This window comes from Suncus etruscus, chromosome 7, assembly GCF_024139225.1.
Source record: "Suncus etruscus isolate mSunEtr1 chromosome 7, mSunEtr1.pri.cur, whole genome shotgun sequence".
Classification (NCBI taxonomy): Eukaryota; Metazoa; Chordata; class Mammalia; order Eulipotyphla; family Soricidae; genus Suncus; species Suncus etruscus.
Window position 1 is genome coordinate 55548435 of NC_064854.1, and position 26367 is coordinate 55574801.

General features: G+C 48.4%; 1 protein-coding gene across 1 annotated transcript; it reads right to left on the minus strand.

The window, feature by feature from the left end:
- FAM20B (FAM20B glycosaminoglycan xylosylkinase) lies at positions 1–26145 on the minus strand. Its single transcript, XM_049776530.1, has 8 exons — positions 26015–26145; positions 13034–13536; positions 11239–11325; positions 9227–9336; positions 7218–7389; positions 6911–7102; positions 2527–2586; positions 1–685 (listed from the first exon to the last, which is right to left on the minus strand). The coding sequence occupies exons 2-8, from the start codon at positions 13408–13410 to the stop codon at positions 454–456; spliced, it is 1230 nt and encodes a 409-aa protein (XP_049632487.1). The 5' UTR covers positions 13411–13536; positions 26015–26145; the 3' UTR covers positions 1–453.
- Between the last annotated feature and the right edge of the window lie 222 nt (positions 26146–26367).

The following is a 26367-nucleotide window of genomic DNA, read 5'->3' on the forward strand; positions in this document are numbered from 1 at the left end:
CCCTCCCCAGTACCCACAAGTCTGATGGTATGACAGGTGTCCCCTTGTCCCTACGCCTTGGGCTCCCAGCTTCCTGGGTTGACTAGTCTCAGTAAAAAAGAGCTCACCAGATAGCTAAATGTTCTCAGAAAATCCACGGTATGGAGAAAGTGCTTGAAGGTTTAACACCACACACATACCCTGGCCAGTCCCAGCCATAACACACCCCAAGTCACCTCTGTTTGTCCTTTGGCATGAGACTACTTCCATATCCTCTATGAGGTCCAATCCAGGAGCTGAGGCGGGGGTGGGATGGGGAGGGAGAACATTTCTGTAATGTATCTTGAGTTTCTGCTACAGAAAATACCCAAGAAATTCCAGGCTCTTCCTCCTGCCCCAGCCCCAGAGCTCATGATGGTGATTGTGCTGTTTCTCTATCTCTGTAAAAACCAGTTCCACCTGCACATGTGGCAGCTATAAGTGGGAGAGCGGCATCCTGTCCTCCACCAGCACTGTATCTAGCCCGAACTGGTCAGTGCACTGCTTCACAGTGGCCAGTACGCTCCGCAGCCGCTGCTCCAGGGCATCCAGGTGAGCGTCTGAGAGCACGGGTGAGATGGGGTCATGGGCCATGGCGGATTTGAAGGCTGACTTCAGCACCCCATTCTTCAGGTAGTTCAGTCTGTTCCAAGTAGAAACCCGAATGCTGGAAGGCAGAGTTGTGACATGTTTAAAATTTGTTTGCTTGGCAGGCCAAAGTAAAGCAATAATTTGGGGGGCCTGAGCTGTGACTCAATGGTAGAGCACCTGCCTGAGACTTGTAAAGCCCCAAATTCAAGTCCTGGCTTAAAGGCTACCGTGGGGTCCTTGTCCTAATAAACACAAGGGGAAGGGAGGAAAAAAGCAGAATTGTGTAAACGTACAACTGAAAAATATGTACACAGGTGCTTGTGTGTATGCATGCAGCAAGCTTTGAGCGCTAAGGGGTATGGCCCTTGAACTCCCCCAAAAAAGGCTTATTTCTAACTAGGTTAACAAAGATTACAAGTGTCCTTCTATGCTTCTGAATTTAAAAAGAACTATCACCATTTCACAAAATAACTAAATAATATGGGATTGGAGCAATAGTACAGCGAGTAGGGCTTGTCTCATAAATCTAACCCAGGTTTGGTCCCCAGCTTCCCATATGGCCTCTCAGGCTGCCAGGAGTGATTTCTGAGCACAGAGCCAAGAATTACCCCTGAACGTCACTGGGTGTGGCAAAAGAAAGGGGAGGAGGGAGGGAGGGAGGGAGGGAGGGAGGGAGGGAAGGGAAGGAAGGAAAGGAAGGAAGGAGGGAGAGAGGGAGGGAGGGAGGGAGGGAGGGAGGGAGGGAGGAAGGAAGGAAGGAAGGAAGGAAGGAAGGAAGGAAGGAAGGGGAAGGAAGGAAGGAGGAGGAAGGAAGGAAGGAAGGAAGGAAGGAAGGAAGGAGAGAGAGAAAGAAAGAAAGAAAGAAAGAAAGAAAGAAAGAAAGAAAGAAAGAAAGAAAGAAAGAAAGAAAGAAAGAAAGAAAGAAAGAAAGAAAGAAAGAAAGAAAGAAAGAAAGAAAGAAAGAAAAGAAAGACAGACAGACAGAAAGAAAGAAAGAAAGAAAGAAAGAAAGAAAGAAAGAAAGAAAGAAAGAAAGAAAGAAAGAAAGAAAGAAAGAAAGAAAGAAAGAAAGAAAGAAAGAAAGAAAGAAAGAAAGAAAGAAAGAGAAAAAAAGGATGCTGTTGATTTCAGATGCAAAGCACTTAGCTCCTAGGAGGGGTGGCCTGGAAATGTATGCAGCAAAGGGGATCCAGAAGAGGTGCCTAAAATGGCAGGCTGGTCTGGGTGAGTCAGAGGGTGGGGTTGCATCAGGGCGTTAAGACCAGAGAGGGAGTGTGGAGCAACACTCTCCACATCAGATCCAGAGCTGAGCTCCAGCCAAGTCTGTGCTGGCACAGCATCCTGTGAGTTTGGGGGCTGGAGAGGAAGAGGGGCTGGAAACAAGGAGTCCAACAGTCTTCAGGCTCAAGTTTCCAGCATATTCTGGCAATAGGGAGCGAGAAAGGCCAGTTTTCATCTTATTTTCTTGGTTTACTTTTAGAATTTCTTTTATATTTAGTATGGACTTAGGCTCTGAGCATTAATAAAGACTTAATAACCTGGGACTGGAGTAATTGGGTAGGGCATTTGCCTTGCAAGTGGCTGACCCAGGATGGACCTGGGTTCAAACCCTGTCATCCCATATGATCCTCAGAGCCTGCCAGGAGTAACTTCTGAGCACAGAGCCAGGAGTAACCCCTGAAGGCCACCAGGTGTAGCTCAAAAACAAAACCAAAAACAAGACTTAGTAACCAAATGCCTACGGAGAAAGTTATTTTAATATGTTTCGCCTAGATATGAAGAGCATTACTTTTTATTCACACAAAACTGAAAATGGGTCCTGAACCATGGGGTTACCTGCCACTACCATATTGCTGAGGCAGCAGGAGACATTCAATACCATGTGAGCCTGCAGAGGCAGGCAGGCTGGGGACTTACATGCAGCACTGATAGAGAGGGGCAAGGATGCTTCTCTCGTCCAGCGCGGGGTTCCCGAAGCTGAAAAGGAGATGAGAATGCATGGAATGAGATGGGAATGCCTATCTCCCCGCTAGCATCAAAGCCACAGCACATTTTCTGAGGATACAAGTGTGCATCCAGAGAACACAGCTCCAGTCACTCAGTGAGAAGGAAGAGAGACTGGCACAAGCCAGTGCACTCGGCATCGGGACCCTCCTCCTGACCCCTCAGGTGCTGAGAAAGAACCTGGTGTACCCCAATGTGAATCAGAGCAGTGGGGAACACCTGGTGAAGGGGTGACTAAACTACATTTATTAAGGTCCCTCAAACAAGCAGATTGCTTTACCATTACAGAAAAATAGACTCTCATCCTCCAGCACCTGGGAGTAAGCAAAAAGGCTGCTTCAAACCAGAACTGCTATGAGGAGCTGGAGTGATAGCACAGCAGGTAGGGCACTTACCTTATAAGCAGGCAACCTGGGTTTAACCCCCAACACCCCATATGGTTTCCCAAGCACCACCAGAAGTAATCCCTGAGTGCAGAGCCAGGAGTAAACCCCGAGCATTGCTGAGTGTGACCAAAAGAAAAAGAGGAACTGCTCCAAGAGGCTGAGAACACGATTCTGAGTGACAGAAATAGGGTTTTAGATCAGATTCTTTTCTTTTTACTTTTTCTTTTTCTTTTTTTTTTTTTTTTTGGTTTTTGGGTCACAGCCAGCAGTGCTCAGGTGTTACTCCCGTCTCTACTCTCAGAAATCACTCCTGGCAGGCTCGGGGGACCATATGGGATGCCGGGATTCAAACCACCATCCTTCTGCATGCCAGGCAAGTATCTTACCTCCATGCTATCTCTCCAGCCCCCTAGATCAGATTCTGAACAGGAAGGTGGGTGGAGATGGCTGCAGATACAGACCAGACACTAATAGTGGCAACCAATTCACAGTATTTCTTCAGCATGTGCTATTGAAAGAATAGAGAGAAGAGTGGTATCTGTTGGGGTTGGGTTGGGGTCTGGTGTTAGATTACACTCTGATTTTTACACAAAACAAAGGCACCCCCCAATTTTCTCTTTCTTTTAACCAAGCCCTTTGACTTGTAAAAGTCTACTTGGATAAGTACTTTTTGTCTCTCACTCAACCCTCCCCCACTCCCAGTTGAATTTAAACTGGTAAATACAGTTTGGCAGGCCCAGAGAGACCACAAGGTGAGAAGCCACCTAATTCCATGATTCTCTCTCTCCCTTTTAACTGGCTTGGTTTATTAATTCACATGGCAACCCAGCTTCAGACCAGCTACCTGGGGTTGGAAAGCCATGTGGGGATTTTTTTACATCTAAAACTCAAACAAGGACCCAGGGACCCAAGAAGACCCCAACAATATTGAGTGACTTGACCCTCTCGTGGATATTCACCAGGATGGCCCCTCAAGCTGGACTGAATGCGCAGTGCCCTTCACTGGAACATCAATGCATATGGCCCCCCTTCTGAATGGCTTCATGTTGCTCTGGTCCATCTACCTGCATATCTCGCTTTAAACTGTGTGTGCAAAGCATCCTAGAAATTCTTTTGCACAAATATCCAAGAAGATAGAGATGTCTTCCCAAGACTGATAGTATTTTTGTTCACTACTGAGCACTAAACCAGAGAGACCCCCATTTCCCAAGGATAATGAGCAGGCTACCACTTCTGCAGATTCAGAGTCTATAAAGGCTAAACTAGAGATACCCCTGTGCCCCAAGCCCAGAGTCAGGTAGACAAGTCAGTGCTGAGAATCCAAGTCCTGGGCACTGTCAAATGGTTCAATGTCCGGAATGGTTATGGACTTATCAACAGAAATGACACCAAAGAAGATATCTTTGTTCATTGGACAGCTATTAAAGAAATAACCCCAAAAGTTTCTGTGTTGCACTGGAGATGGGGAGACTATGGAGTTTGATATCATGAAAGGAAAGAGGGTTACAGAAGCTGCGATCGTATCAGGACCTGGCAGTGTGCCAATAAAAGGTAGCTACTATGCTTCCCAATTGACAGAGGTTCTGCTAGTTCATCCCCTGGCATTGTATGGCTGTTTACCAACCAGGATGGCAGAGGTCACCTCAGACAGGATAGAAACAGGCAGTAAAAGTAAGAGAGCTGAAGGCTGACATCATTTCCTTTCTTCTACTGAAGGCATTTAGGTAGTTTTGGGAGAAAGGGCCATACCCAGTGGCGCTCCAGTTATTTTTTTGGGGGGGGAATTGAGCCATACCTGGTGACACACAGGGGTTACTCCTGGCTCTGCACTCAGAAATCGCTCCTGGCTTGGGGACCCTATGGGACGCCAGAGACTGAACCCAGGCCCATCCTGGGTCAGCTGTGTGCAAGGCAAACGCCTTACTGCTGCGGTATGGCTTTGGCCCCTAAAAGATTACTCTTGGCAGGCTAGGGGGACCATATGGGATGGCAGGATCAAACCTGGTTCTGCTGTTTGCAAGGCAAATGCCCTACCTGCTGTGTTATCACTCTGGCCCCATACTGAAGGCACTCTGCTCTCCAACCCGCAGCAGCTTATCGATGTCACTGATGGGGTGGAAGCCAAAGAGATAGTCTCACTGGAAGAGGACCAACAGCAGAGGATGAGCAGGTTCTCTCTACCCAGATCCGGACCTTTTCATCTCAGGCCACCACAGAAGTCTACCACAGAAGATGAAGATGAAGAAAACAAGCCTAGCAAAGCCCAACTGAGAAACTGCTTTCAGAACCTCCTACACCTGGTCACTTCCAAAAAATTAACTTTCCTCTAGGCTACTCTCCTGATCCTATTTGCATCAGTCACTATAATGCTGGTTAAACTGTGAGTTCTACATGTATAGATTTTAATAGCTAGTCTTTTCTTTTATGCCCCACTGCAAACAGATAATTATATATTTCAACTCTTGTGGTTTAATATTAGTTTGCACAGTTCTGGGAAAATGTATAATGTTGTTAGATCTTTAATGGATCTTACTATCCCAGTGAATGCTTCTCAATTGCTATGATGCTTGATTGTGTATATCATTTAGCAATTTATTCTTTACAGGCCACCCCAGCCAGAGATGGCAACATTACCGCTACCCACCCAACCTCCTCAGCTGGGACTCACCTCTCAGCTTATTTTCCATATCCCAATGGTGATTGGAGGGCCTGAGCCCAGGGATGACTCTATTCTGCACATATGACCACAGTGTCCCTGCGTAGGTGGGACTAAGCACAGATGATGTAGTGCCAGCAGAAGTTAGAATGGGCTCTTGCCACATGATCAATAACCATCTGCTCTTCTTCATGAGAGAGCAAAAGTCTAGGCCTATGAAAGTTGCAAATACCCTTCCTCCTACATCATATATTTTTCAACTGATAAGCCTGGGGAGTGGGTAAGTTTACTGACTTTCCATTTTCAGGATGACTTGAACATTAAATAAAGGCCCTGTCCTATTAGGTACATTTTATTTTTGTTTTTGTGTCACTGGCAGTGCTCAGGGGTTACTCCTGGCTCTATGCTCAGAAATCACTCCTGGCAGGCTCAGGGGACCATATGAGATACCCAGATCGAACAACCGTCCTTCTGTATGAAAGACAAATGGCCTACCTCCATGCTATCTATCTGGCCACCAGGATACATTTCTTCCTTTTTTTTTTTTTTTTTTTTTTTTTGGGCCACACCTGGCGATGCTCAGGGGTTACTCCTGGCTGTCTGCTCAGAAATAGCTCCTGGCAGGCACGGGGGACCATATGGGACACCGGGATTTGAACCAACCACCTTTGGTCGTGGATCGGCTGCTTGCAAGGCAAACACCGCTGTGCTATCTCTCCGGACCCCAGGATACATTTCTTTTTTTGGTTTTTGGGCCACACCCTGTGACGCTCAGGGGTTACTCCTGGCTATGCGCTCAGAAGTTGCTCCTGGCTTCTTGGGGGACCATATGGGATGCCGGGGGATCGAACCGCGGTCCGTCCTAGGCTAGCGCAGGCAAGGCAGGCAGCTTACCTCCAGCGCCACCGCCCGGCCCCGCGGATACATTTCTTTTTTTTTTTTTTTTTTTTTTTGTGGTTTTTGGGTCACACCTGGCAGTGCTCAGGGGTTACTCCTGGCTCCATGCTCAGAAATTGCTCCTGGCAGGCACAGGGGACCATATGGGACGCCGGGATTCGAACCGATGACCTTCTGCATGAAAGGCAAACGCCTTACCTCCATGCTATCTCTCCGGCCCCAACGGATACATTTCTTAAGAAACTACACCACAGTCAGAGGAAGGTGTGAGAGGGGACATACAAGCATTGGGCCTCAAAGGCCTGTAAGGGGATTGAGGCCCCTGTCAGCGTGGCAGGGGAGAAGCCCAGGGACCCACCTTTTGGCATTGTCCAGCAGGATGAGCATACTAGCACCCTCATCATCCTGAAAGCTTTCGTAGTGATGGCGGTCAGCATTGCCGATCAGGTAGTCAAAGACAGCGGTGTCAATGATGTCCAGGAGGCGTGGGCCAGAGTCATACGGAGATGTCTTCTTCACTGCATCACAGTAGCTCTCATCATACTCCCACCTTGAGAGAAGAGGCAAATCCCAATGTTGTCACAGTGGATCTGGGCCCTGGGGGGGACCAGTCCCTCCCACAGTCCTATTCGGTCCTGGGTAAGCTGCTGGGCACTAGCACTTGCCTGGCCAGCTTGCCCTCTCGGTAGGTCCGGCCCCAGGGGTGCCGGTGCTTCTGCAGAGGCCACACGTCAGGAAGCCAGAGTGTGACAGAGCCCTCCATGGTGTCGCCCTCTGCACAGGCTGGCTCTGTCTCCCGGCAGTAGTAGCACTTTCCGTAGAAGCAGGTGTTGTTCCCTAAGGGGGCAAGAGGAGCTGTGAAAGATTCTTATTTCTCCCCAACACCATGGAAGAGAGAAGCTCAGCAACCCACACTGAAAACAAGAGTTTGATTTCTGAGACTAAAAAGTGGCTTCCCTTCCCCTGGGCTGAGCACTGTCAAGTGTGGCCCAGAAACAAACAAAAATTTCTGGTATTTCTGATGGATCAAGTCTACGTGTTTACATTTTTATAGTTATAAAATATCATAAATATGGAATATCTCTGAACTGATCCAAAATATTTATCAAGCGAAGTTTTATTTATTTTGGAGGAAGGTGTAACTTATGGAATAGTTTCTGGAATTATGGAATAGTATAAGAAGTTAGAAATATCAAAAGAGGGGGCCGGAGAGATAGCATGGGAGGTAAGGCGTTTGCCTTTCATGCAGGAGGTCATCGGTTCGAATCCCGGCGTCCCATATGGTCCCCCGTGCCTGCCAGGAACAATTTCTGAGCCTGGAGCCAGGAATAATCCCTGAGCACTGCCGGGTGTGACCCAAAAACCACCAAAAAAAAAAAAAAAGAAATATCAAAAGAGGTGGTCAGAGAAATAGTACAGGAGGGAAGGCACTCACCTTGCCTGCAGCTGACCCAAGGTTTGATTGATCCCTGGTATCCCATATGGTCCTCTGAGCCTACCAGGAGTGATCCCTCAGGGCAGTCTGGAGTAAGCCCAGTCCTGCTATTACCATATCTTCACCGTGCTCCCACCCTCACGCCTAGCTCCCACTCCTCATACTGCCCAAGCTGTACTGACTGGGTGGGTCTGACCGGGTTTTCAGTTCTATGCCTCAGAGTCAGCTTTTCTCCACAAACCTCATCTGGACTATCCCTTTGTCACAGTTTTGCTGTGCCTGTGAGTTAACCTCTTATGGTTCTCAGAGCAACAGAAACACCGCCTTCCTCCTTCCTCCCACCCTCCAGGGATGCATGTCTGCCCAAGCATAAAATTGGACACTGAAAAGTGATGAGAACATCCCTGAAGTCAATCAGTGACACTGTGTGTTTCTGGGTCTTTGTAAGAACAACATAGCCCTAGCCTTTGAGGCTTAAATTCTGAATGATGTTGTCACAGGCCTTTAAATATGCAGCTGCACCTCATTTTAAATGTAAATCCATTCCATCTAACAGAGCAAGGTGAAGTTCATCTTGCAGTGTTTGTCCCAACAATCCTATCACTATGCAGAGCAGTGTGTCACTGCCAATGTCACTACATGGAGGCTGAGACCAGGCCCTCAGCACCTCTGACCTCCCCATTCTCACATGGAACCTGCCCATAAGGAACCCAGGAATGAAAGTTCCAACTTCGGTTCCTATCACTAGACAAATGAGGCCAGAGGATCCCAGTCAGCTGCAGGCAGAAGTTTAGGGGAACCAAATCCAGGCAGAGAAGAAAAATAGCCTGACAGGGGAATTCCTGAGCTCTGCAGCATTGACTTCAGTATCCCCACCTTGCCCTGCTGCACAGGAAAAAGTTCCCTAGAAAGTATGCAGTGAAGGAAACACTACCATTCCAATGATAGACAGTATCAGATTTAAGCCAAAATTTAGTTTAAAAAGTAGTCTGAGATCAATTAGAAGTTATCAATCTTTACACTACCAGTGAATAACCTTACTGTGATTCAGTTACAGAGAAATACACTTCAAGGCCAACTTTAAATTCCAGGACACAAGCACCTTCATTCAGACCATTTCTCGAGGAATCCGAGACAAAGCTAGCCGAGGTACATTAGTACTCCTAGAGTTTTCCCATATCTTAGAATACCCCACCCCTCATTCTGCATAGGAACCATCTCCCCATAGGGTCATCTTACCCACAGTCAAGAATGTACTCAGGAGCTGCTCTGTGGCAACCGGCTTCACTTCTGTCCGCAGGTCAACAAATCTGCCAACCACCAAAGGGGCTCGTCGGAAACCCAGGATCCTGGTTTGAAGTTTTAAGAAAAAAAGAATAAAATCTTTGGGAAACTATTCTCACTAGTATTCTTTTTTTTTGGGGGGGAGGGGAGCTGGGTCACACCCAATGGCACTCAGGGATTACTCCTGGCTTTGTGCTCAGGAACCACTCCTGGCAGGCTTGGGGGACCATATGGGATGCCAGAGATAGAACCCAGGTTATCCAGGATCAGCCACATGCAAAACAAACACCCTATTGCTGTGCTATCATTTTGGCTCTCTAACTAGTATTCTTAAAAGAGTTTGGGGGCCAGAGAAATATAGCATAGCAGTAGGGCATTTGCCTTGCATGTGCCCTACCCAGGATGGACCCCGGTTCAATTCCCAGCATCCCATATGGTCCCCCGAGCCTGCCAGGAGCAATTTCTGAGCGCAGAGCCAGGAGTAACCCCTGAGCACCACCAGGTGTGGCCTGAAAGCCAAAAAAATTAAATAATTTTTTACCCCAAGAGATAGTATAGGAGGCAGGCACCTTGTACACAGTTGACCCAGGTTAGATCTCCAGTTTCCCATTTGGTCCTCTAAGCAGCACTCAGGAGTAATTCATGAGTTCAGAGCCAGGAATAATCTCTGAGCACTACCAGGTGTGGCTCAAAAACAATCAAAAAATGAAAGTTATGAAACTAGAGTTATAGCATAGCAGATAAGGCACTTACCTTGCATGCAGCTGGCCCAGGTTCGACCCCCAGCATCCCATATGGTACCCCAAGGCTGCCAGCAATAATCTTGTTTTGTTTGTTTGTTTGTTTGTTTTTTAGTTTTTGGGTCACACCCAGCAGCACTCAGGGGTTACTTCTAGCTCTATGCTCAGAAACAGCTCCTGGCAGGTTCGGGGGACCATATGGGATGCCGGAATTCGAACTACCGTCCTTCTGCATGCAAGGCAAATGCCTTACCTCCATGTTCTCTCTCTGGCCCAATAATTTTGTTTTATCGTTTTTTGTTTTGGGGCCACACCCAGTGGTGCTCAGGGGTTATTCCTGGCTCTGTGTTCAGAAATCGCTTCTGGCAGGCTTGGGGGGACCATATGGGATGCTGGGAATCAAACCCAAGTTCGTCCTGGGTTGGCTGCATGCAAGACAAATGCCCTACCACTGTCACTCCAGCCCCAGCCAGGAGTAATTTCTGACTACAGCACCAGGAGTAATCTCTGAGCGCTGTAGGGTATGCCCACCCCCCAAAAAAATCCAAGCCTAATGAGCAACCAGGACAGTTGAAGAATGTGAGATGAAATTTGGCTTTCCAACTTGCAATTTTATATATGAACATCCAAATAAGATACTATCAAAGAGAAAGGACAAAATGACCTAAAGAACCTGGAGTAGGGGCCAGAGTGATAGCACAGTGGTAGGACATTTGCCTTGCATGTGACCAACCTGGGTTCAATTCTTGGCATCCCATATGGTCCCCTGAGCCGACCAGGACTGATTTCTGAGTACAGAGCCAGGAGTAATCCCTGAGTGCTGCTCGGTGTAGCCCAAAGACAAAAACAAAAACAAAAAGAACCTGGAGTGGGCCCGGAGAGATAGCATAGCGGTGTTTGCCTTGCAAGCAGCCGATCCAGGACCAAAGGTGGTTGGTTCGAATCCCGGTGTCCCATATGGTCCCCTGTGCCTGCCAGGAGCTATTTCTGAGCAGACAGCCAGGAGTAACCCTGAGCACCACCGGGTGTGACCCAAAAACCAAAAAAAAAAAAAAAAAAAAAAAAAGAACCTGGAGTAAAGGTACTTCCTTTGACATCCCCAAACCTGTGAGGTTTAGATTTCAAAGTTCCCAGGATCACCACCTTTGCAAAAGGCTTGCCCCCCTCTCCGAGATCCTTTGAGAAGGAAATTTAACAAGTGTGCAACAATATTGGTGACTTCAATACCTGTCCAAATGGAAGGCTGCCACTTCTGCATTATGTCTGTCATAGCCTGCATATGGTTCTCCTTCTACCACATAGTCTCGGCTATACCTGTAGAGAGAGCGGAAGCAGAGGGGATGTGAACCATCCAAGGGTAGTGGCAAAAGAGACAGACAGGACAGCCCGATCCTGCTTTGACAATCTTTTTTTTTTTTTTTTTTTTTTTTTTTTTTTTGGTTTTTGGGCCACACCCGTTTGACGCTCAGGGGTTACTCCTGGCTATGCGCTCAGAAATCGCCCCTGGCTTGGGGGGACCATATGGGACGCCGGGGGATCGAACCGCGGTCCTTCCTTGGCTAGCGCTTGCAAGGCAGTCACCTTACCTCCAGCGCCACCTACCCGGCCCCTGCTTTGACAATCTTAAGACCACTGGGAGGGGAGGTAAAAGGAAGAAACCAGAGGAGCCATAGGAAAATAGGAAAACCTCTTTAGAAAGCAGCCTGGTAGTTTCTTTTCTTTTTTTTTGGTTTTTCGGGTCACACCCATTTGATGCTCAGGGGTTACTTCTAGCTAAGCGCTCAGAAATTGCCACTGGCTTGGGGGGACCATATGGGACACTGGGGGATCGAACCGCAGTCCTTCCTTGACTAGCGCTTGCAAGGCAGACACCTTATCTCTAGCGCCACCTCGCCGGCCCCAGGCTGGTAGTTTCTTACAAAACCAAGCACACTCTCTTAGGAGGAAATAGCTCAGCGGGTTGTAATGCAAGCACTACTCACAGAGGGCCTGGATTCAATCCCTGGTACCACACAGTGCCCTGAGCAGTCCATCTATAAAATGGGCTCAGTGACAAAAAGAATCAAGTCATTACATCACAAAAAAAGACATGGAGGAGCCTTCAGCATGAGTTAGTGAGAAATCAATCTGGGGAGTGAAAGGGCAGGACAGGGAGGAATGCAAGACGCTGCTGGGAAGGGCTGTGATCTGATGCAACTGCAGCGGCTACTTGTGACTATGCATTCAGCAGAATCCACAGAATGAAAAGTGAAGCCTTACATAAAGGTGGACTTGAATCAATGAACATTGACTCCTCCATCTGAATCAATGCACTACCTGAATGGAGGATCACAGTAACAGGAAAAACAGAGGTAGTGAGATGAGCACAAACTCTCTGTGCTCCCCTTCAATTTTTCCTGGAAACCACAGCCAGGACCAAGGACTGTTAGAGAAACAAAAACAAAACCCAAGTGCAGGGGCTGGAGAAATAGCATGGAGGTAAGGCATTTGCCTTGCATACAGAAGGCCGGTGGTTCGAATCCCAGCATTCCATATGGTCCCCCGAGCCTGCCAGGGGCGTAGAGCCAGGAGTAGCCCCTGAGCAATGCCGGATGTGATCCCAAAAAAAAGAAGCAGGAAAATAAAAACCCAAGTGCAAGCACAGAGCTTCAGTGCCCATCCCAAATCCACTCCAATGCCACAGCATGCCCAGCAGGCAGGGAGCCAGTTTCGGTGACAGGTTATTTCCTAACCAATTAACCAATTCATCTGGTCTCTAATATCTGGCACAGGTGATTATCTGATGCAATTGAGATGAAGGATGGATCTAACTAGACAAAGTCTAGTCCCACATAGAACTAGAACATGGTCCCAATAAATTTTCCTTCTCCAAGAGTCACAAAACACAAAGAGCCTGAAGAGATTTCAGAGACCTATTAGTCTACCCTCCTTTCTTGCTTTTCTGGAAAGACAGCTTGGGAAGCTGAGACTTCTCACAAAAACTCCATGTCCCATGCATCTAAGCTCCAAGATCAAAACTTACCGCTTTGGTTTAAAAACCACTTTCTGGCCACCTTCAAGGATCAACAAGGCTTTCAACTGTGTCCCTTTATAGCCTACATCAGCCTTAATAATTTTCTTGGTGGCCATGGCATGCATGATGGCCCCCAGCTCTGGAGTGTCTTCAGGATACACCTCCCGGGGCACGACCCATTGGGCTGCGATCTCCCAGGGAGACTGTAAGGTGTGTTCGAGCTTGGGGGCCAGTTCCACTCGCAAGCCTGCCATCATTCGCTGAAAAGCCCTCTGGTCCTCCCGGTTGGCAGCGGATGCATCCAGGTTGTCAATCAGGAAAACTTTGGTGAAGATAAAAATAACGAGGAGAATCGCCAACAGCACAACGCGCTGCTTGAGCTTCATGGTGTCCTCTGACCTTCTGTCCTGACCCACTCTCTCACTTGCCACGGAGAGCAGGTCTGGCAAGGGTCAGCGAGATGTCATCGTCGCCTGCACAAGTCTCTTTCCGTGAGAGGCACCAACACGGTCCTGCCGGCACAAGCAGAGGGCACAATTCAGCTGAATATCCTGTCCTTCCAGGAATTTTCTGCAAGCCTCACATATTTCCCTTTCCCTTTTTCAAATCTACCAATTTCAATTTTGAGAAGACTCAATGAATTAAAATGAACTAGCTCCAAGAAGGCACAAACAGATAAGAACTGAGAACAGTAAGAATGTAAATGGAGGGGCCGGAGAGATAGCACAGTGGTAAGGCATTTGCCTTCTATGCAGAAGGTCGGTGGTTTGAATCCTGGCATCCCATATGGTCCCCTGTGCCTGCCAAGAGCGATTTCTGAGCGTAGAGCAAGGAGTAACCTCTGAGTGCAGCCAGGTGTGACCGCCCCCCGCCCCGCAAATAAAAGAATGTAAATAATCAAAATAGCAAAGAAAGTACACCAAGGAAAAACAAAGGAAAACATAAAAATATGCATTACTCTCTAATTTTCATTTTGCCTTTAAGATCCATAAAGGACTTTAGAACAGTTCAAATAATCAGTATTTGGTAACTTCCTAGTTTCTATCTTTTTTGGGAGGGAATTTGGGTCACACCCAGCGGTGATCAGGGGTTATTCCTGTCTCTGCACTCAGAAATCGCTCCTGTCAGGCTCGGAGACCATATAGGACACTGGGATTCGAACCACCATCCATCTTGGGTGGGCCGCATGTAAGGCAAATGCCCTACTTCTGTGCTATCTTTTCAGCCCCCTAATTTCTATCTTTTTGATATGTACATTTTATAACATGTGGTAAAGCTTTAACTCCTGAAAATGCCAAGAGGCACTTGCCAAGTACAGAGGAGAGTGATAACTTCTTCAAAACCAAATACCCAGCAACCCTGAGCTGCTACAGTAACAACCAAACAGGAGCTCTACTTAATCATTCTTCCACTAATTATCTTTCAATATTAAAATCCCTGTAAAATATGGATAATCAAATCTGGCTACATTAAGTAAAGGAAAAACATTGCTCCATACCATCTGGCCATTAGAATGTGGCAAAGCTAATGAAACCTGGTACTATAGCAACATGAAGAAAGGCTGGTCAGGCGTGAGATAAATGCACTGATGTCAAGGACAGAAAGCCACAGGGCGGGTGGCCCCAGCCTCCTCTTTTCAAGCGTCCAAAAGATTCAGAATCAGCATTTCTGCAAAGAGGTTCAATGTAAGAACACAAGGAGAGCTGGAGAGTTACAGCAGATAAGGTACTTGTTTTGCACATGGCCAATACAGGTTCGAACCATGGCATCACATATGGTCTCTTAGGCACTGCCAGGAGTGATCCCTAAGAACAATAAGCTGTGAGCATTGCCAGGTATAGCGTCTCAACCAAAAACAACAAAACCACCAACACAGAAAGAGAACAAAGGCTAAGGTGCTTGACCGAGGGTTCTGCTACAACCCTGGTTTGAATCCTCTCAAAGCTTATGTACCCCTGAGAACGGCTAGGGGTGACTCCGTAGCAAACTAAGCAAGTAGTAGCCCTCTAAGCAGACCCAGATATTGGCTCTAAGCCAAACAACTCAATGAGCTGAGTGCATGCTCTGCACTAGAAACCTAGGTTCAATTCCTGACACCATACTGTCCCCAAAAACTGCTGGGAGTGCCCCTGAAGCAGAGGTGGGCTTAGTCTCCTTATCTCTCACCCCAACCAACACTGTTAGGTATGGTCAAAAAACAATAAAAATGAAATATGAGGGACTAGAGTGATAGTAAAGTGAATAAGCACATGCCTTGCATACAGACGACCCAAGTTTGATTCTTGGTACCCCATATGGTTCTCCGAACCCCTCACCAGGAGTGACCCCTGAGCACTGGTAAGTAAGGCTCCAAAAACAAACAAACAAAAACCCCAAAAAACTAAAAAGTAAAAAAACAAAAAACAAAACAAAAAAAAAACAACTAAAAGGTAGGGCCTTGGGCTAACGTAACAGACCACTGTTTCCCTCCAAGTTACACAACACAAACCTCATGGGAAAAATGAAACCAGATACAGGGCAGAAGATTCAAGCTGAGCCTCCACCCCCAGTAGCAGTGGCAAACACAGGCAGAGTGCCCTCCCAGGGGCTCACAGGAGATTTTGGGGACCCATCTCCTCCATTTCTTCCAAGGACCAAGAGTCTTGGGTGCCCACTAGGAGCAAGCTGTGAGGCACTGTGTGGTACGTCATGCTGGAACCTGTATCCCTACTATCTTTGCAACCTTGCAAAAACTGCACTATTGTGCTTCACAGCATGCTTATAACTCTCCTTCCTGTTCTGGATGCACCTGGCAGAGCTTTGTTTCGCTTTATTCATGCTCCTTGGGAAATGATGGTGAAATAAGGCTGGGGAGAACATTAGAGTTGGCATCCTCCTGCACACTGCTCTTGGTTTCCATTATTTCACAGTGGTCCTTCTATCAGAGGCCCCTGGCTCTGATATCTACTTCCCAGCTTTTCCTGTTGGAAGCTCAATCTCTCTGCCAAGGGCAGCCCCAAAGCCCTTTCTGGCCCCGTTTCCTGCTCTAGGGCAGATTCCTCCCTAGACCAGCTCAAGAAGGCTTCTGTGTCCTTTCATCCTATTCTCAGTGCCCTTCTCACAATTTTGGCTCTTTCAAGATTTGCCAGCTATCCTCCCCATTCTACACAGGGTATAAAGGGCTAAAGCCTTTTCTCCTCAATGGAACTGGCAGCATCTGGAAATCAGGGGTCAAGTCTCCTCTGCCTTCCAGTCCTGAAGGTCCAATAAGCTGGTACTTGAATCTTGGCTCTCCCTTTCTCCTAGCACTCCAGCTACTCATTTGAGCTAGTAGTTTCAAAGTGGAGTCCACTTTTCTGAGGAAATGCAGTTTTATTTAGCTCGAAAGTTGCCACTCTGCTACCATACTAGCACACGCACAGGTCCTGAAGCAACTGAGCACACAGAAATTTATAAGGGAATCTTGGGGCCGGAGAGATAACATGGAGGCGTGGCATTTGCCTTGCATGCAGAAGGACGGTGGTTCGAATCCCAGCATCCCATATGGTCCCCCGAGTCTGCCAGGGGCGGATTTCTGAGCATAGAGCCAGGAATAACACCTGAGCGCTGCCGGGTGTGACCCAAAAAACAAAAACAAAAACAAAAAAGAAAGAAACTTATAAGGGAATATTTTTTTTCTTTTCTTTTCTTTTCTTTTTTTTTTTGGTTTTTGGGCCACACCCGGCAGTGCTCAGGGGTCACTCCTGGCTGTCTGCTCAGAAATAGCTCCTGGCAGTCACGGGGACCATATGGGACACTGGGATTCGAACCAACCACCTTTGGTCCTGGATCAGCTGCTTGCAAGACAAATGCTACTGTGCTATCTCTCCAGGCCCCTTATAAGGGAATCTTTAAAAAAACAAAACAAGGGGCCGGGCGGTGGCGCTGGAGGTAAGGTGCCTGCCTTGCCTGCGCTAGCCTAGGACGGACCTCGGTTCGATCCCCTGGAGTCCCATATGGTCCCCCAAGAAGCCAGGAGCAACTTCTGAGCGCATAGCCAGGAGTAACCCCTGAGCGTCACAGGGTGTGGCCCAAAAACCAAAAACCAAAAAAACAAAACAAAACCAAAAAAAAAAAACAAAAAAAAACCGGGCCCAGAGAGATAGCACAGTGGCATTTGCCTTATAAGCAGCCGATCCAGGATCAAAGTGGTTGGTTCGAATCCCGGTGTCCCATATGGTCTTCCGTGCCTGCCAGTAGCTATTTCTGAGCAGGCAGCTAGGAGTAACCCCTGAGCAACGCCGGGTGTGGCCAAAAAAAAACAAAAAAAAAAAAACCTAGGAATCTGCTAGACTAGGTTATGTGGCATGCAGTGTATCCATGTCTCCTCCAAGACAGTGTCCTTCTGCCTGGCCCTTCACATCAGAGGGAAAGATACCGAGACAGGTTTCCATTCTGCAGTGGCGCTATTTCTGCCTGAGACAGCATTGCACTATTCCCTCTGCAGAATGGGTCTTTTTTTTTGGTTTCTGGGTCACACCCAGCAGTGCTCAGGGGTTACTCCTGGCTCTATGCTCAGAAATTGCTCCTGGCAGGCTTGGGGGACCATATAGGATGCCAGGATTCGAACCACTGACCCTTAGCATGTAAGGAAAATGCCTTACCTCCATGCTATCTCCCCGGCCCCATGCAGAGTGGGTTTTTTATTTTTTTGGTTTTTCGGGCCACAGCCGTTTGATGCTCAAGGGTTACTCCTGGGGACCATATGGGACGCCGGGGGATCGAACCTCCGGGGGACTGAACTGCAGTACTTCCTTGGCTTGCACTTGCAAGGCAGACACCTTACCTCTAGTGCCACCTTGCCGCCCCGCAGAGTGGGTCTTAAGAGGACACCAGTTTCAGGAAAAAGCACATGAATGCAAGTACTGGTATTTTCCAAACACCATGAAAACTTCTACGATCCTGGAAGCAGTGGCCTGAACTATTTGCCACTCTCTCTGTAAACACCTCCAACACTGTAGCTTTGGCAGAGTATATTATGGTCATTTATTTTAATGCTCTGTTAGGTGGAACTGAGCCCACATCAAAGAGCAAATAGACTCAATGTAATAACTCCAAAAATGTTCTCTATAAAAAAGTCCATGCCAATGGTAGCCTGCACATCAAAAAGCTAATATATAGGGGCTAGAGTGGTGGCGCAAGCAGTAGGGTGTTTTTGCCTTGCTACGGGCTAACCTAGAACCACGGTTTGATCCCTCAGCATCCCATATGGTCTCCCAAGCCAGGAGCGATTTCTGAACACATAACTAGGAGTAACTCAAGAGTCACCGGTGTGGCCCAAAACCAAAAAAAAAAACCAAAAAAAACCAACAACAACAACAAAAGCTTAACGTCCAAACCACATACAGATGAGCACAAGTTCTCGTTCTCTCTCTCTTGCGCTCTTTCTTCTCCTCTCTCTCTCTCCCTACTTTTTTTCCTCCTTCCCTCCCTCTCTCTCTGAAAAAGAAAAATTTTATTATAAAGTGTTGTGTTCAAGCAGTGAACTAATGACATATAGAAAAGCACACTAGGGGCTGGAGAGATAGCATGGAGGTAGGGTGTTTGCCTTGCATGCAGGATAGTGGTTCAAATATCAGCATCCCATTGAGCCTGCCAGGAGTGATTTCTAAGTCCAGAGCCAAAAGTAACCCTTGAGCACTGCTGGGTGTGACTCAAGAAAACAAACAAAAAAAGAAAAAAAAAAGAAAAAAGAAAAGCACACTGAACCAGAAGTCCAGGAGTCATGGGGTGGTAAAATGCTATGCGTGTGGTTTGGGCTCTGTGAGATACCTGCCCCAGTATTCGCCATCTTATTAGGGGCTCCAAGTCACCAAGAAGGCTCTAAGCCTCGTTAGTGTCTCCTGAATTTTCCTCTGACCAACTGACAGCACACAAAGCTCCATAGAAAATAACCCAACCCTGGCCATGGCAATGCCTAAGTGAATGTTTCCCTAATAAGCCATTTCTGTTCTTCCAACTGAAAGGACAAATCAGGGTCTTAATATGTATGTGGAATGTAACAGGCCTCGGGAGTGTCAGGTACCACAAAGCAAACCTTCAGCCTGAACATTTCATGCAGAGGGCTATTTTCACAAAGATGAGTGGCAAAGGGTGCAGAATGGATTATATAGCTAGTATATAATCACAGTCACTCATACTTTCCCTGCCCTCAAACCTCAAACCTGAGCGGGTATTACAGAGATCCTTTCATAAACTTCTTTGGTAATCAAGGGTTTCAGCAAATTTCTGAAGGTTTGGTGAGTTATAAGAAAATGGGGCCGGAGAGATAGCATGGAGGCAAGGCATTTGCCTTGCATGCAGAAGTATGGTGGTATTCCATATGGTCCCCGGAGCCTGCCAGGAGCAATTTCTGAGCGTAGCGCCAGGAGTAACCCCTGAGTTGTGTCAGGTGTGACTCAAAAACTAAAAAAAATTAAAAAAAGGAAGGAAGGAGCTAAGACCAAGGGCCGGGGAACTAGCTCAAATTGTTGATGAGCCTGCTGTACCTACAGGAGGCCTGGGTTCAATCTCTGGCATAGCATGGTTCTCCAGCACCACCGGAAGTGTCCCCTGATCACAGATATGGGAACTGCCTGAGTGTTGCTGGGTGTAAACAAAAAAGAACACTGGGGCCAGAGCAGTGGTATAAGCAGTAGGGCATCTGCCTTGCATGTGCTAACCTAGGAAGGACTTTGGTTCAATCCTCTGGCATCCCATATGGTCCCCCAAGCCAAGAGCAATTTCTAAGCACATAGCTGGAAGTAACCCCTAAACATCACCAGGTGTAGCCCAAAAGGCCAAAAAAAAAAAAAAAAAAAAAAACAGAAAAAGGGGAGAAGGTGAAAGAGAGCTCAATGGGCGGAGCACATACTTTGTTTGCTGAAGTTCCATGTTCAATCCCCAACACCCCAACAAACCCATTATTGCTAAAAGTGATTCCTAAGCAAGAGACCAGTATATCCTCTAAGCACCAACCAGCAGGTGTGTTCCCCCACAAAAAACAACAACAAAAAGAAATTTTAAATAAATAACAAATCATGACTGGAGAGATAGCACAGTGGTTAGGCGTTTGCCTTGCACGTGGCCAACCCAGGACAGACGGTGGTGGTTTGAATTCCGGCATCCCATAAGATTCCCCCCACCCCCTGCCTGTCAGGAGTGATTTCTGAGCACAGAGCCAGGAGTAAGCCCCGAGTGTTGCCAGGTATGACCCAAAAGACAAAAAACAAACAAACAAAACACAAATTATTCTTTTATGCTACTACCTTTGCAGTAGTTTGTGAAACTCAACATTCTCAGGGCTGGAGAAGTGGTGCAAGCGGTAAGGCGCTTGCATGTACTAACCTAGGACAGACTGCATTCGATCCCCCGGTGTTCCATATGGTCCCCCAAGCCAGGAACAATTTCTGAGTGCATAGCCAGGAGTAACCCCTGAGGACCGCTGGGTGTGACTCAATATCCAATAAATAAATAAATAAAGTTCAAAAAAAAAATAGAAAGGAAATCTTTCCACTTAACATTGTGAACTTCTGTGCAGGAAGTCAAGACCTCCAAACATAAGTGGGACCCTAGACTCCAGAATAAATATGAAAAATAAAAAGTGAGGGGCCGGAGAGATAGCATGGAGGTAAGGCTGTTAATTCCCTGTTAATTCTGCCTTTCATGCAGAAGGTCCATGGTTCGAATCCCGGCGTCCCATATGGTCCCCCGTGCCTGCCAGGAGCAATTTCTGAGCATAGAGCCAGGAGTAACCCCTGAGCACTGCCGGGTGTGACCCAAAAACTAAAAAAAAAAAAAAAAAAAAAGTGAGCCCAGAACTCAAGCAAACCAGCCCACATTTGCACTGTCACCTGCTGCCCATCTCCAGGCAAATCTCTCAAATGAAGATAAATCTCCAGTCAGGAATGAAGACTAAAACCAATTAATAGCATTTACCATGATCTTCAGTTGCCTTTCTCTGCTAACTCTTCCCTTCAGAAATCAGTTTCATCCCCTTTGTATTCTTAGGGAGGCCTGCTTTATCACCAAGGGAAGGGGGCCAACATCTAACATGTTGAGCGCCACTGCTCTCAACTAAAGAATAAAGTCGATGGTTGTTAAAATCAATGGTGGTGGGCTTGGATGAGTGCCAAAGTACCTGCAGAGTCACTTGTGAGTAACTGTTGAGTAGCCAAAACCCTAAGAGGGAGCAGGGCAAAGAAGGCAGCCCACCCTGACTCTTGGGCAGCATTGAACCCTCCCTCCTAAGTGGGAGGCAGCAGATTCCTGAGACTATGTGCCCATATGCATGCACACACCCTTGCTCCTCAGACCTGACACCACATTGAAATCTCTGGAGGCCAGCATGTCATGGTCAGGATATCTTACCACTAGGAGGTAAGGTCACCTATGTGATTACCTGTTTCTTGGCTCCAATGAGTCCTCTGCCATCATATCTAACACGGTGTGTGTGTGTGTGTGTGTGTGTGTGTGTGTGTGTGTGTGTGTGTGTGTGTGTGTGCGCGTGTGGTGTGTGTGTCCTCTGGTGTGCATGTGTGTCCTCTGGTGTGCATGTGTGTGTGTGTGTGTGTCGTGTGTGTGTGTGTTCTCTGCCACCATATCTAACAGAGGGTGTGTGTGTGTGTCCTCTGTGTGTGTGTGTCCTCTGCCACCATATCTAACAGAGGGTGTGTGTGTGTGTGTGTGTGTACACACACACTTTATGGAAAGGCCTAGATGAAATGTCCTTAACTTTGGGAAACCAGCTAGCTCTGTATTGAAAGAGGGCAGCTTCCAAAATCCTAAAGCTGTTAATTCCTAAGAGTACAGGTACAGGTACAGAAAATCCAATTTCCACCATAGAATAACTTGTCTATGGTATAAGATTTTCATGTTCTCACTTCCAGTTAAGCATTTATTCCTATGAGTAAATGCAGAATCCTTACCTGAACCTCTTAGGAGTTACCTCTGAAGAAGCCAACAAACACAGTTACTAGGTGCCAATGAAGCTCTAAGGCAGTCTTTCTTCCTGGGTGTGATAGTAAAAATGAGGTACGCAAAAAAAAAATTTTTTATTCCTTCCTTGGAAATAACTCAATTCCTTTAATCTATCCCATATATTTTATTTATTTATCTTTGGGTTTGGGGCTACACTCAGCAATGCTCAGGGGTTACTCTTGGCTTTGCACTCAGGAATTACTCCTGGTAGTACATGGGATGCTGAGATAAAACCTGGGTCAACTGTGAGTAAAGCAAACACCCTCCCTGCTGTACTCTCTCTACAGCCCCCAACCTGTCCCACTTAAACCCCAATTTAGGACAGCTCCCTAACCCTCTTTCTTGATAAAAGACAAAGAAAATATCTTTAGCTACTGAGACCTATCTGTTCTATAAAACCCAACTCAGAAAGGGTACATGGCTATAGAAAACTCTGGTAAACCTACATTTTAAAGAAAACTTCCTAAATTCCAGCTATTCCCCTGCTCACATGTCAGCACCATTTAAGGCTTTATAACACTTGGAGTTCCAACAGAGGGTAAAAGGATAGTGTCCAATAACAGAACACTGTCCTTCAGAGTTGCCCACTTTTGTCTTTACTGAAGGCAGTTCTGGTGCATCAGAATGATAAGCCACAGACACTATAGGAGTTGTAAAAGCCCAAGTTGGGCATTATGGCCTGGTGTGAGGGTCTGACCTCCCTGCAACATGAGTTCACATGTACACCTTCAGGCTTGCCTACTTACCCAATTAGCTCAAGAGTTCCCGGAGAATGGGGCCTGTGGAACTCTTAACTCCCAAGTACAGGGCCCATGAAATGCACCACTGCTTGTGAAATGAAAGGAATGGTGGGTGAGCAGCTTTAAGGCTGCTAAGGAACTTCTTTTCAACTATCAGCCCTTTGATATAAAGATCGCCTCCTTTCAGACAGGGGGAAACCAAGTCCTTTAAGGCATTTGGCACAGTGAAAACTGAAATGCCAACTACTGATTTCAGTTTCATACACTTGGTTTCAGACTGCTGTGCTCTGCATTCTCTGTGTCCACCTTCCAAGGCAACGTGGCTGTTGACCTGGTTCCCAGGGATGGTGACTTGGAGGAAGGATGATCTAGGAAGGCAGAGAAAGACTGGAGACAGTCCAAAAGACTACCCGAGTGATACTGAAACCAGATCTTCAGATCTTACCGGCAATGCTTACTCAAACATGATGGCCTTCCAGCATTTCCTAGTTTTACACAAGAAAAACAACCAAAGCCCCCCCCCCCCCAAAAAAAAGAGTGCAAGTTCACTAAACCAAAGATGACCAAAAAAAAAAAAAAATGAACATAAAAACCAACAATGACTGCAAAGGCCATCTGCTAACAGAGATGGGCCACGCAGAGGCTGGCAAAAAACTGGCCCTGGCCTACCAGGCCCTTTTCAAAAGCAGATCTCTCTGGGTTTCTGCTCTGGAGAGGATCAGAGGCTGCACATTTAAAGAGGGCAGCAGAGATACTCAGAGAGCCAAAGGGCAGATTTCCCACCTTCAGGAGCAGAGGCAGGTGGGCTATTCAAAGGAGATTCAAGTATTCTAAATGTAGAGGGAGTAACCAACCTACATATTTTTACTCTGTTAACTGCATTGTTTAAAGAGCAAAGAAAGTATATATACTTTCACTGTAACACTTGCCACAAAAGGTTTTGCTAAAATAACATTTCTGTACATTGTACATGATGCCTTATTCTCCAACAACTGTGATAAAGAGGGTGCAGCTTCTTAGTTACAGATAAAGCACAAAGCTGATTTGGCAGCTTTGACAGTCATCACTTTCCCAGCCTGAACTAGTTGTTACACACTTGCTGGTGCTGTTTCTTTGACCTCCTCCCACAGCATGCAAGGCGACCAAGACTATCTATCACTCCGGGATCCCCCCCCCCATGTCTCTTTTTTTGCTGTAGCACTGGGTTATTAAAGGATGCACCCCAACCTGTGATGCCCAAAGAGGGCCATCTCTACAGCCTGCTCCCAACAGAAGTCAAAAACATTTTTGGTTGGTCTCTTTAGGCAAAATGAGGAACAAAACGATTGTGCACTCCGGTTTACCATTCACTCAAAAGTAACTTCTTACCCACCTGGCCCAATCAGGTGATCGATTGGGAAGACATCGATGGTTATCACAAAGAAAACATAGGCAAATGTCACTGAAACAAGTTTTCCACCTCCTCCACAAAACCAGCTGGCACTTAGTTCCACGGACCCCACAGCAGCCTCAAGACTGCTCCTTTCTATGTCCATTCAAGTGTAGACAAAGTGTCTTTGGCCTGAAGGAGAATGTTGTGACACAATCACAAGTGATGATCACTCCGGAGGGGAATTAATTCAAGAAAAGCTCAATCTTAGGGCTTTGGGGATTCTACCACTGAACTGACAGTCACACAAAAACTTCGGAAGTTGAAGTCAGGGAAGAGTGAAGGAAACAGAGTTTCCTTCCAGAATCGAACTGAAAACCGCACTAGGACGGAAACCAAGAGCCCAAGCCAAAGTCAAGGGTTGAGTGTCGCTATGGACAAGTTCCTGGAGGATTGGGGCCGGGAAGGTGGCGCTAGAGGTAAGGTGTCTAGGTGTCTGCCTTGCATAGGACGGACAGCGGTTTGATCCCCCAGCGTCCCATATGATCCCCCCCAAGCCAGGGGCGATTTCTGAGCGCATAGCCAGGAGTAACCCCTGAGTGTCAAACGGGTGTGGCCCAAAAACCAAAAAAAAGAAAAAAAGAAAGAAAAAAAGAACAGGATTGTAGAAATGGTGACGGGGTTGACTTCCAGTCCCAGGACTCTGGAGAATTTTCACTCCCTAACGTCTCCCAAGCGATTCTCCAGCCCATCAGAAGAGAAGCCAGAGAGCAAGTCAACGTCACATGATCCCTGCCACACTCAGTACGGGCTGTCCCCTGCGCCTCCTCGGGTATCTCCTCCGCTGCCCCACGGGGTCTGGAGCATTCGCTGGTCCCTGATCAGCCTTTAATCCCTACCATAAAGCTCCAGGCTCTTGATTTCATGAGATGCTTCCGGGAGAGGAGACCAAAGTCCACCCTCTCTACCAGCAGCGGGGCGGTTTGTTCACCCGCACACAGCCTGATGCATTCTCAAGCCACCCTGGCATGGCTTGGGGTCTAGAGAAGTCCATCGCTGCCTTGACAGTTTGCACTCCAGGATTCTCGGGGACGTGCCCGCATGACAGTGGACACACGTGGCCCGTGCTCGTCCTGCAACGAACTCGAGTGTTTGGAAATAAAGCACACCAGCCAGCCAGCGGGTCTCCAACCCGCTTAGAGACCTCCGCAGGGAGTCTCTGGACCAAGCTGCAATGCTAAAATAGAAAAGCACACAACCAGGGGCCCACCCCGCGGGAAAGAGGAGCAGACAAGAGGCTGCTAGGGCCAGAGCCAGCTCGCAGCGACCCTGACCTCGGGGTGACAGCGGGCAAAGCGCCCCCCACCCCAAGAGGAGACCGTCGCCTCGGGGGTCGGGGAGGGGGTGACAGCGCCCCGGAATCCGCGCCCTGCCGTTCTGGCAGCCCCGAAAGCATCAACTCCGCAGGGCGACCGTGCACGGCCAGACCCCGAGCTGGAGGGGGGGACCCGACTCTCTCTCTCTCTCTCACCTGCTCCGCCCGCGCGGAGGACGCGGCAGGACGCCCGGCCGGAGCCCGCAACGCCCCGCGCTCCGCCCGCCGCCGCCGGCGCGGGGCCTCCCACCCGGAAATGAAAGCGCCGGCGCCGCCCGCCCGCCCGGGCCCGCGGCCGAAGTTGAGCGCGGCGGCGGCCGGGGCGGAAGGAAGGAAGGAAGGAGGAAGGAAGGAAGGAAGGAAGCGAGCGCCCGGCGTGCGGGAGGCCGAGGCGCGGCGGCCCGGACGGCGGCGGCGGCGGCGGTGTGGCCCGCTTCGGAGGCGGCTGCTCAGGCGGCTCCACCGCATCCGGCACCAGCTCCGGCCGCCCCGGTCCCCCCGCGGACTTTCCCGCCCGCGCCCGCGCTCACCTGCCGGCCTACGAGGCTCGCCCCACGGACGCCGGCGCGGGCTGCGGCGGGCCCGTCCGTCGCCTCCGGGAGAAGCCGCTCCGCGGCGCCTTCGCCGGCTCCGGCCTCGCCATTCCCGGCCGCTCCCCCCGCGCGGCGCCGGCCGCTCCCCGCACACGCACGCACACGCCCCCGGGCCGCCCCCGCCGCCCCCGGCCCGCCGCCTTGGTACGGCCCGCGCGTCACGCCTTCCACGCCGCCAATCCCCGCGCGCCCTCGCGGAGGCCACGCCCACAGCCGCCCGGAGCAGGCCGAGCGCACCGGCGGAGGCCACGCCCACAGACGGACGGGGGCGGGGCTAACGCGCAGGTCGA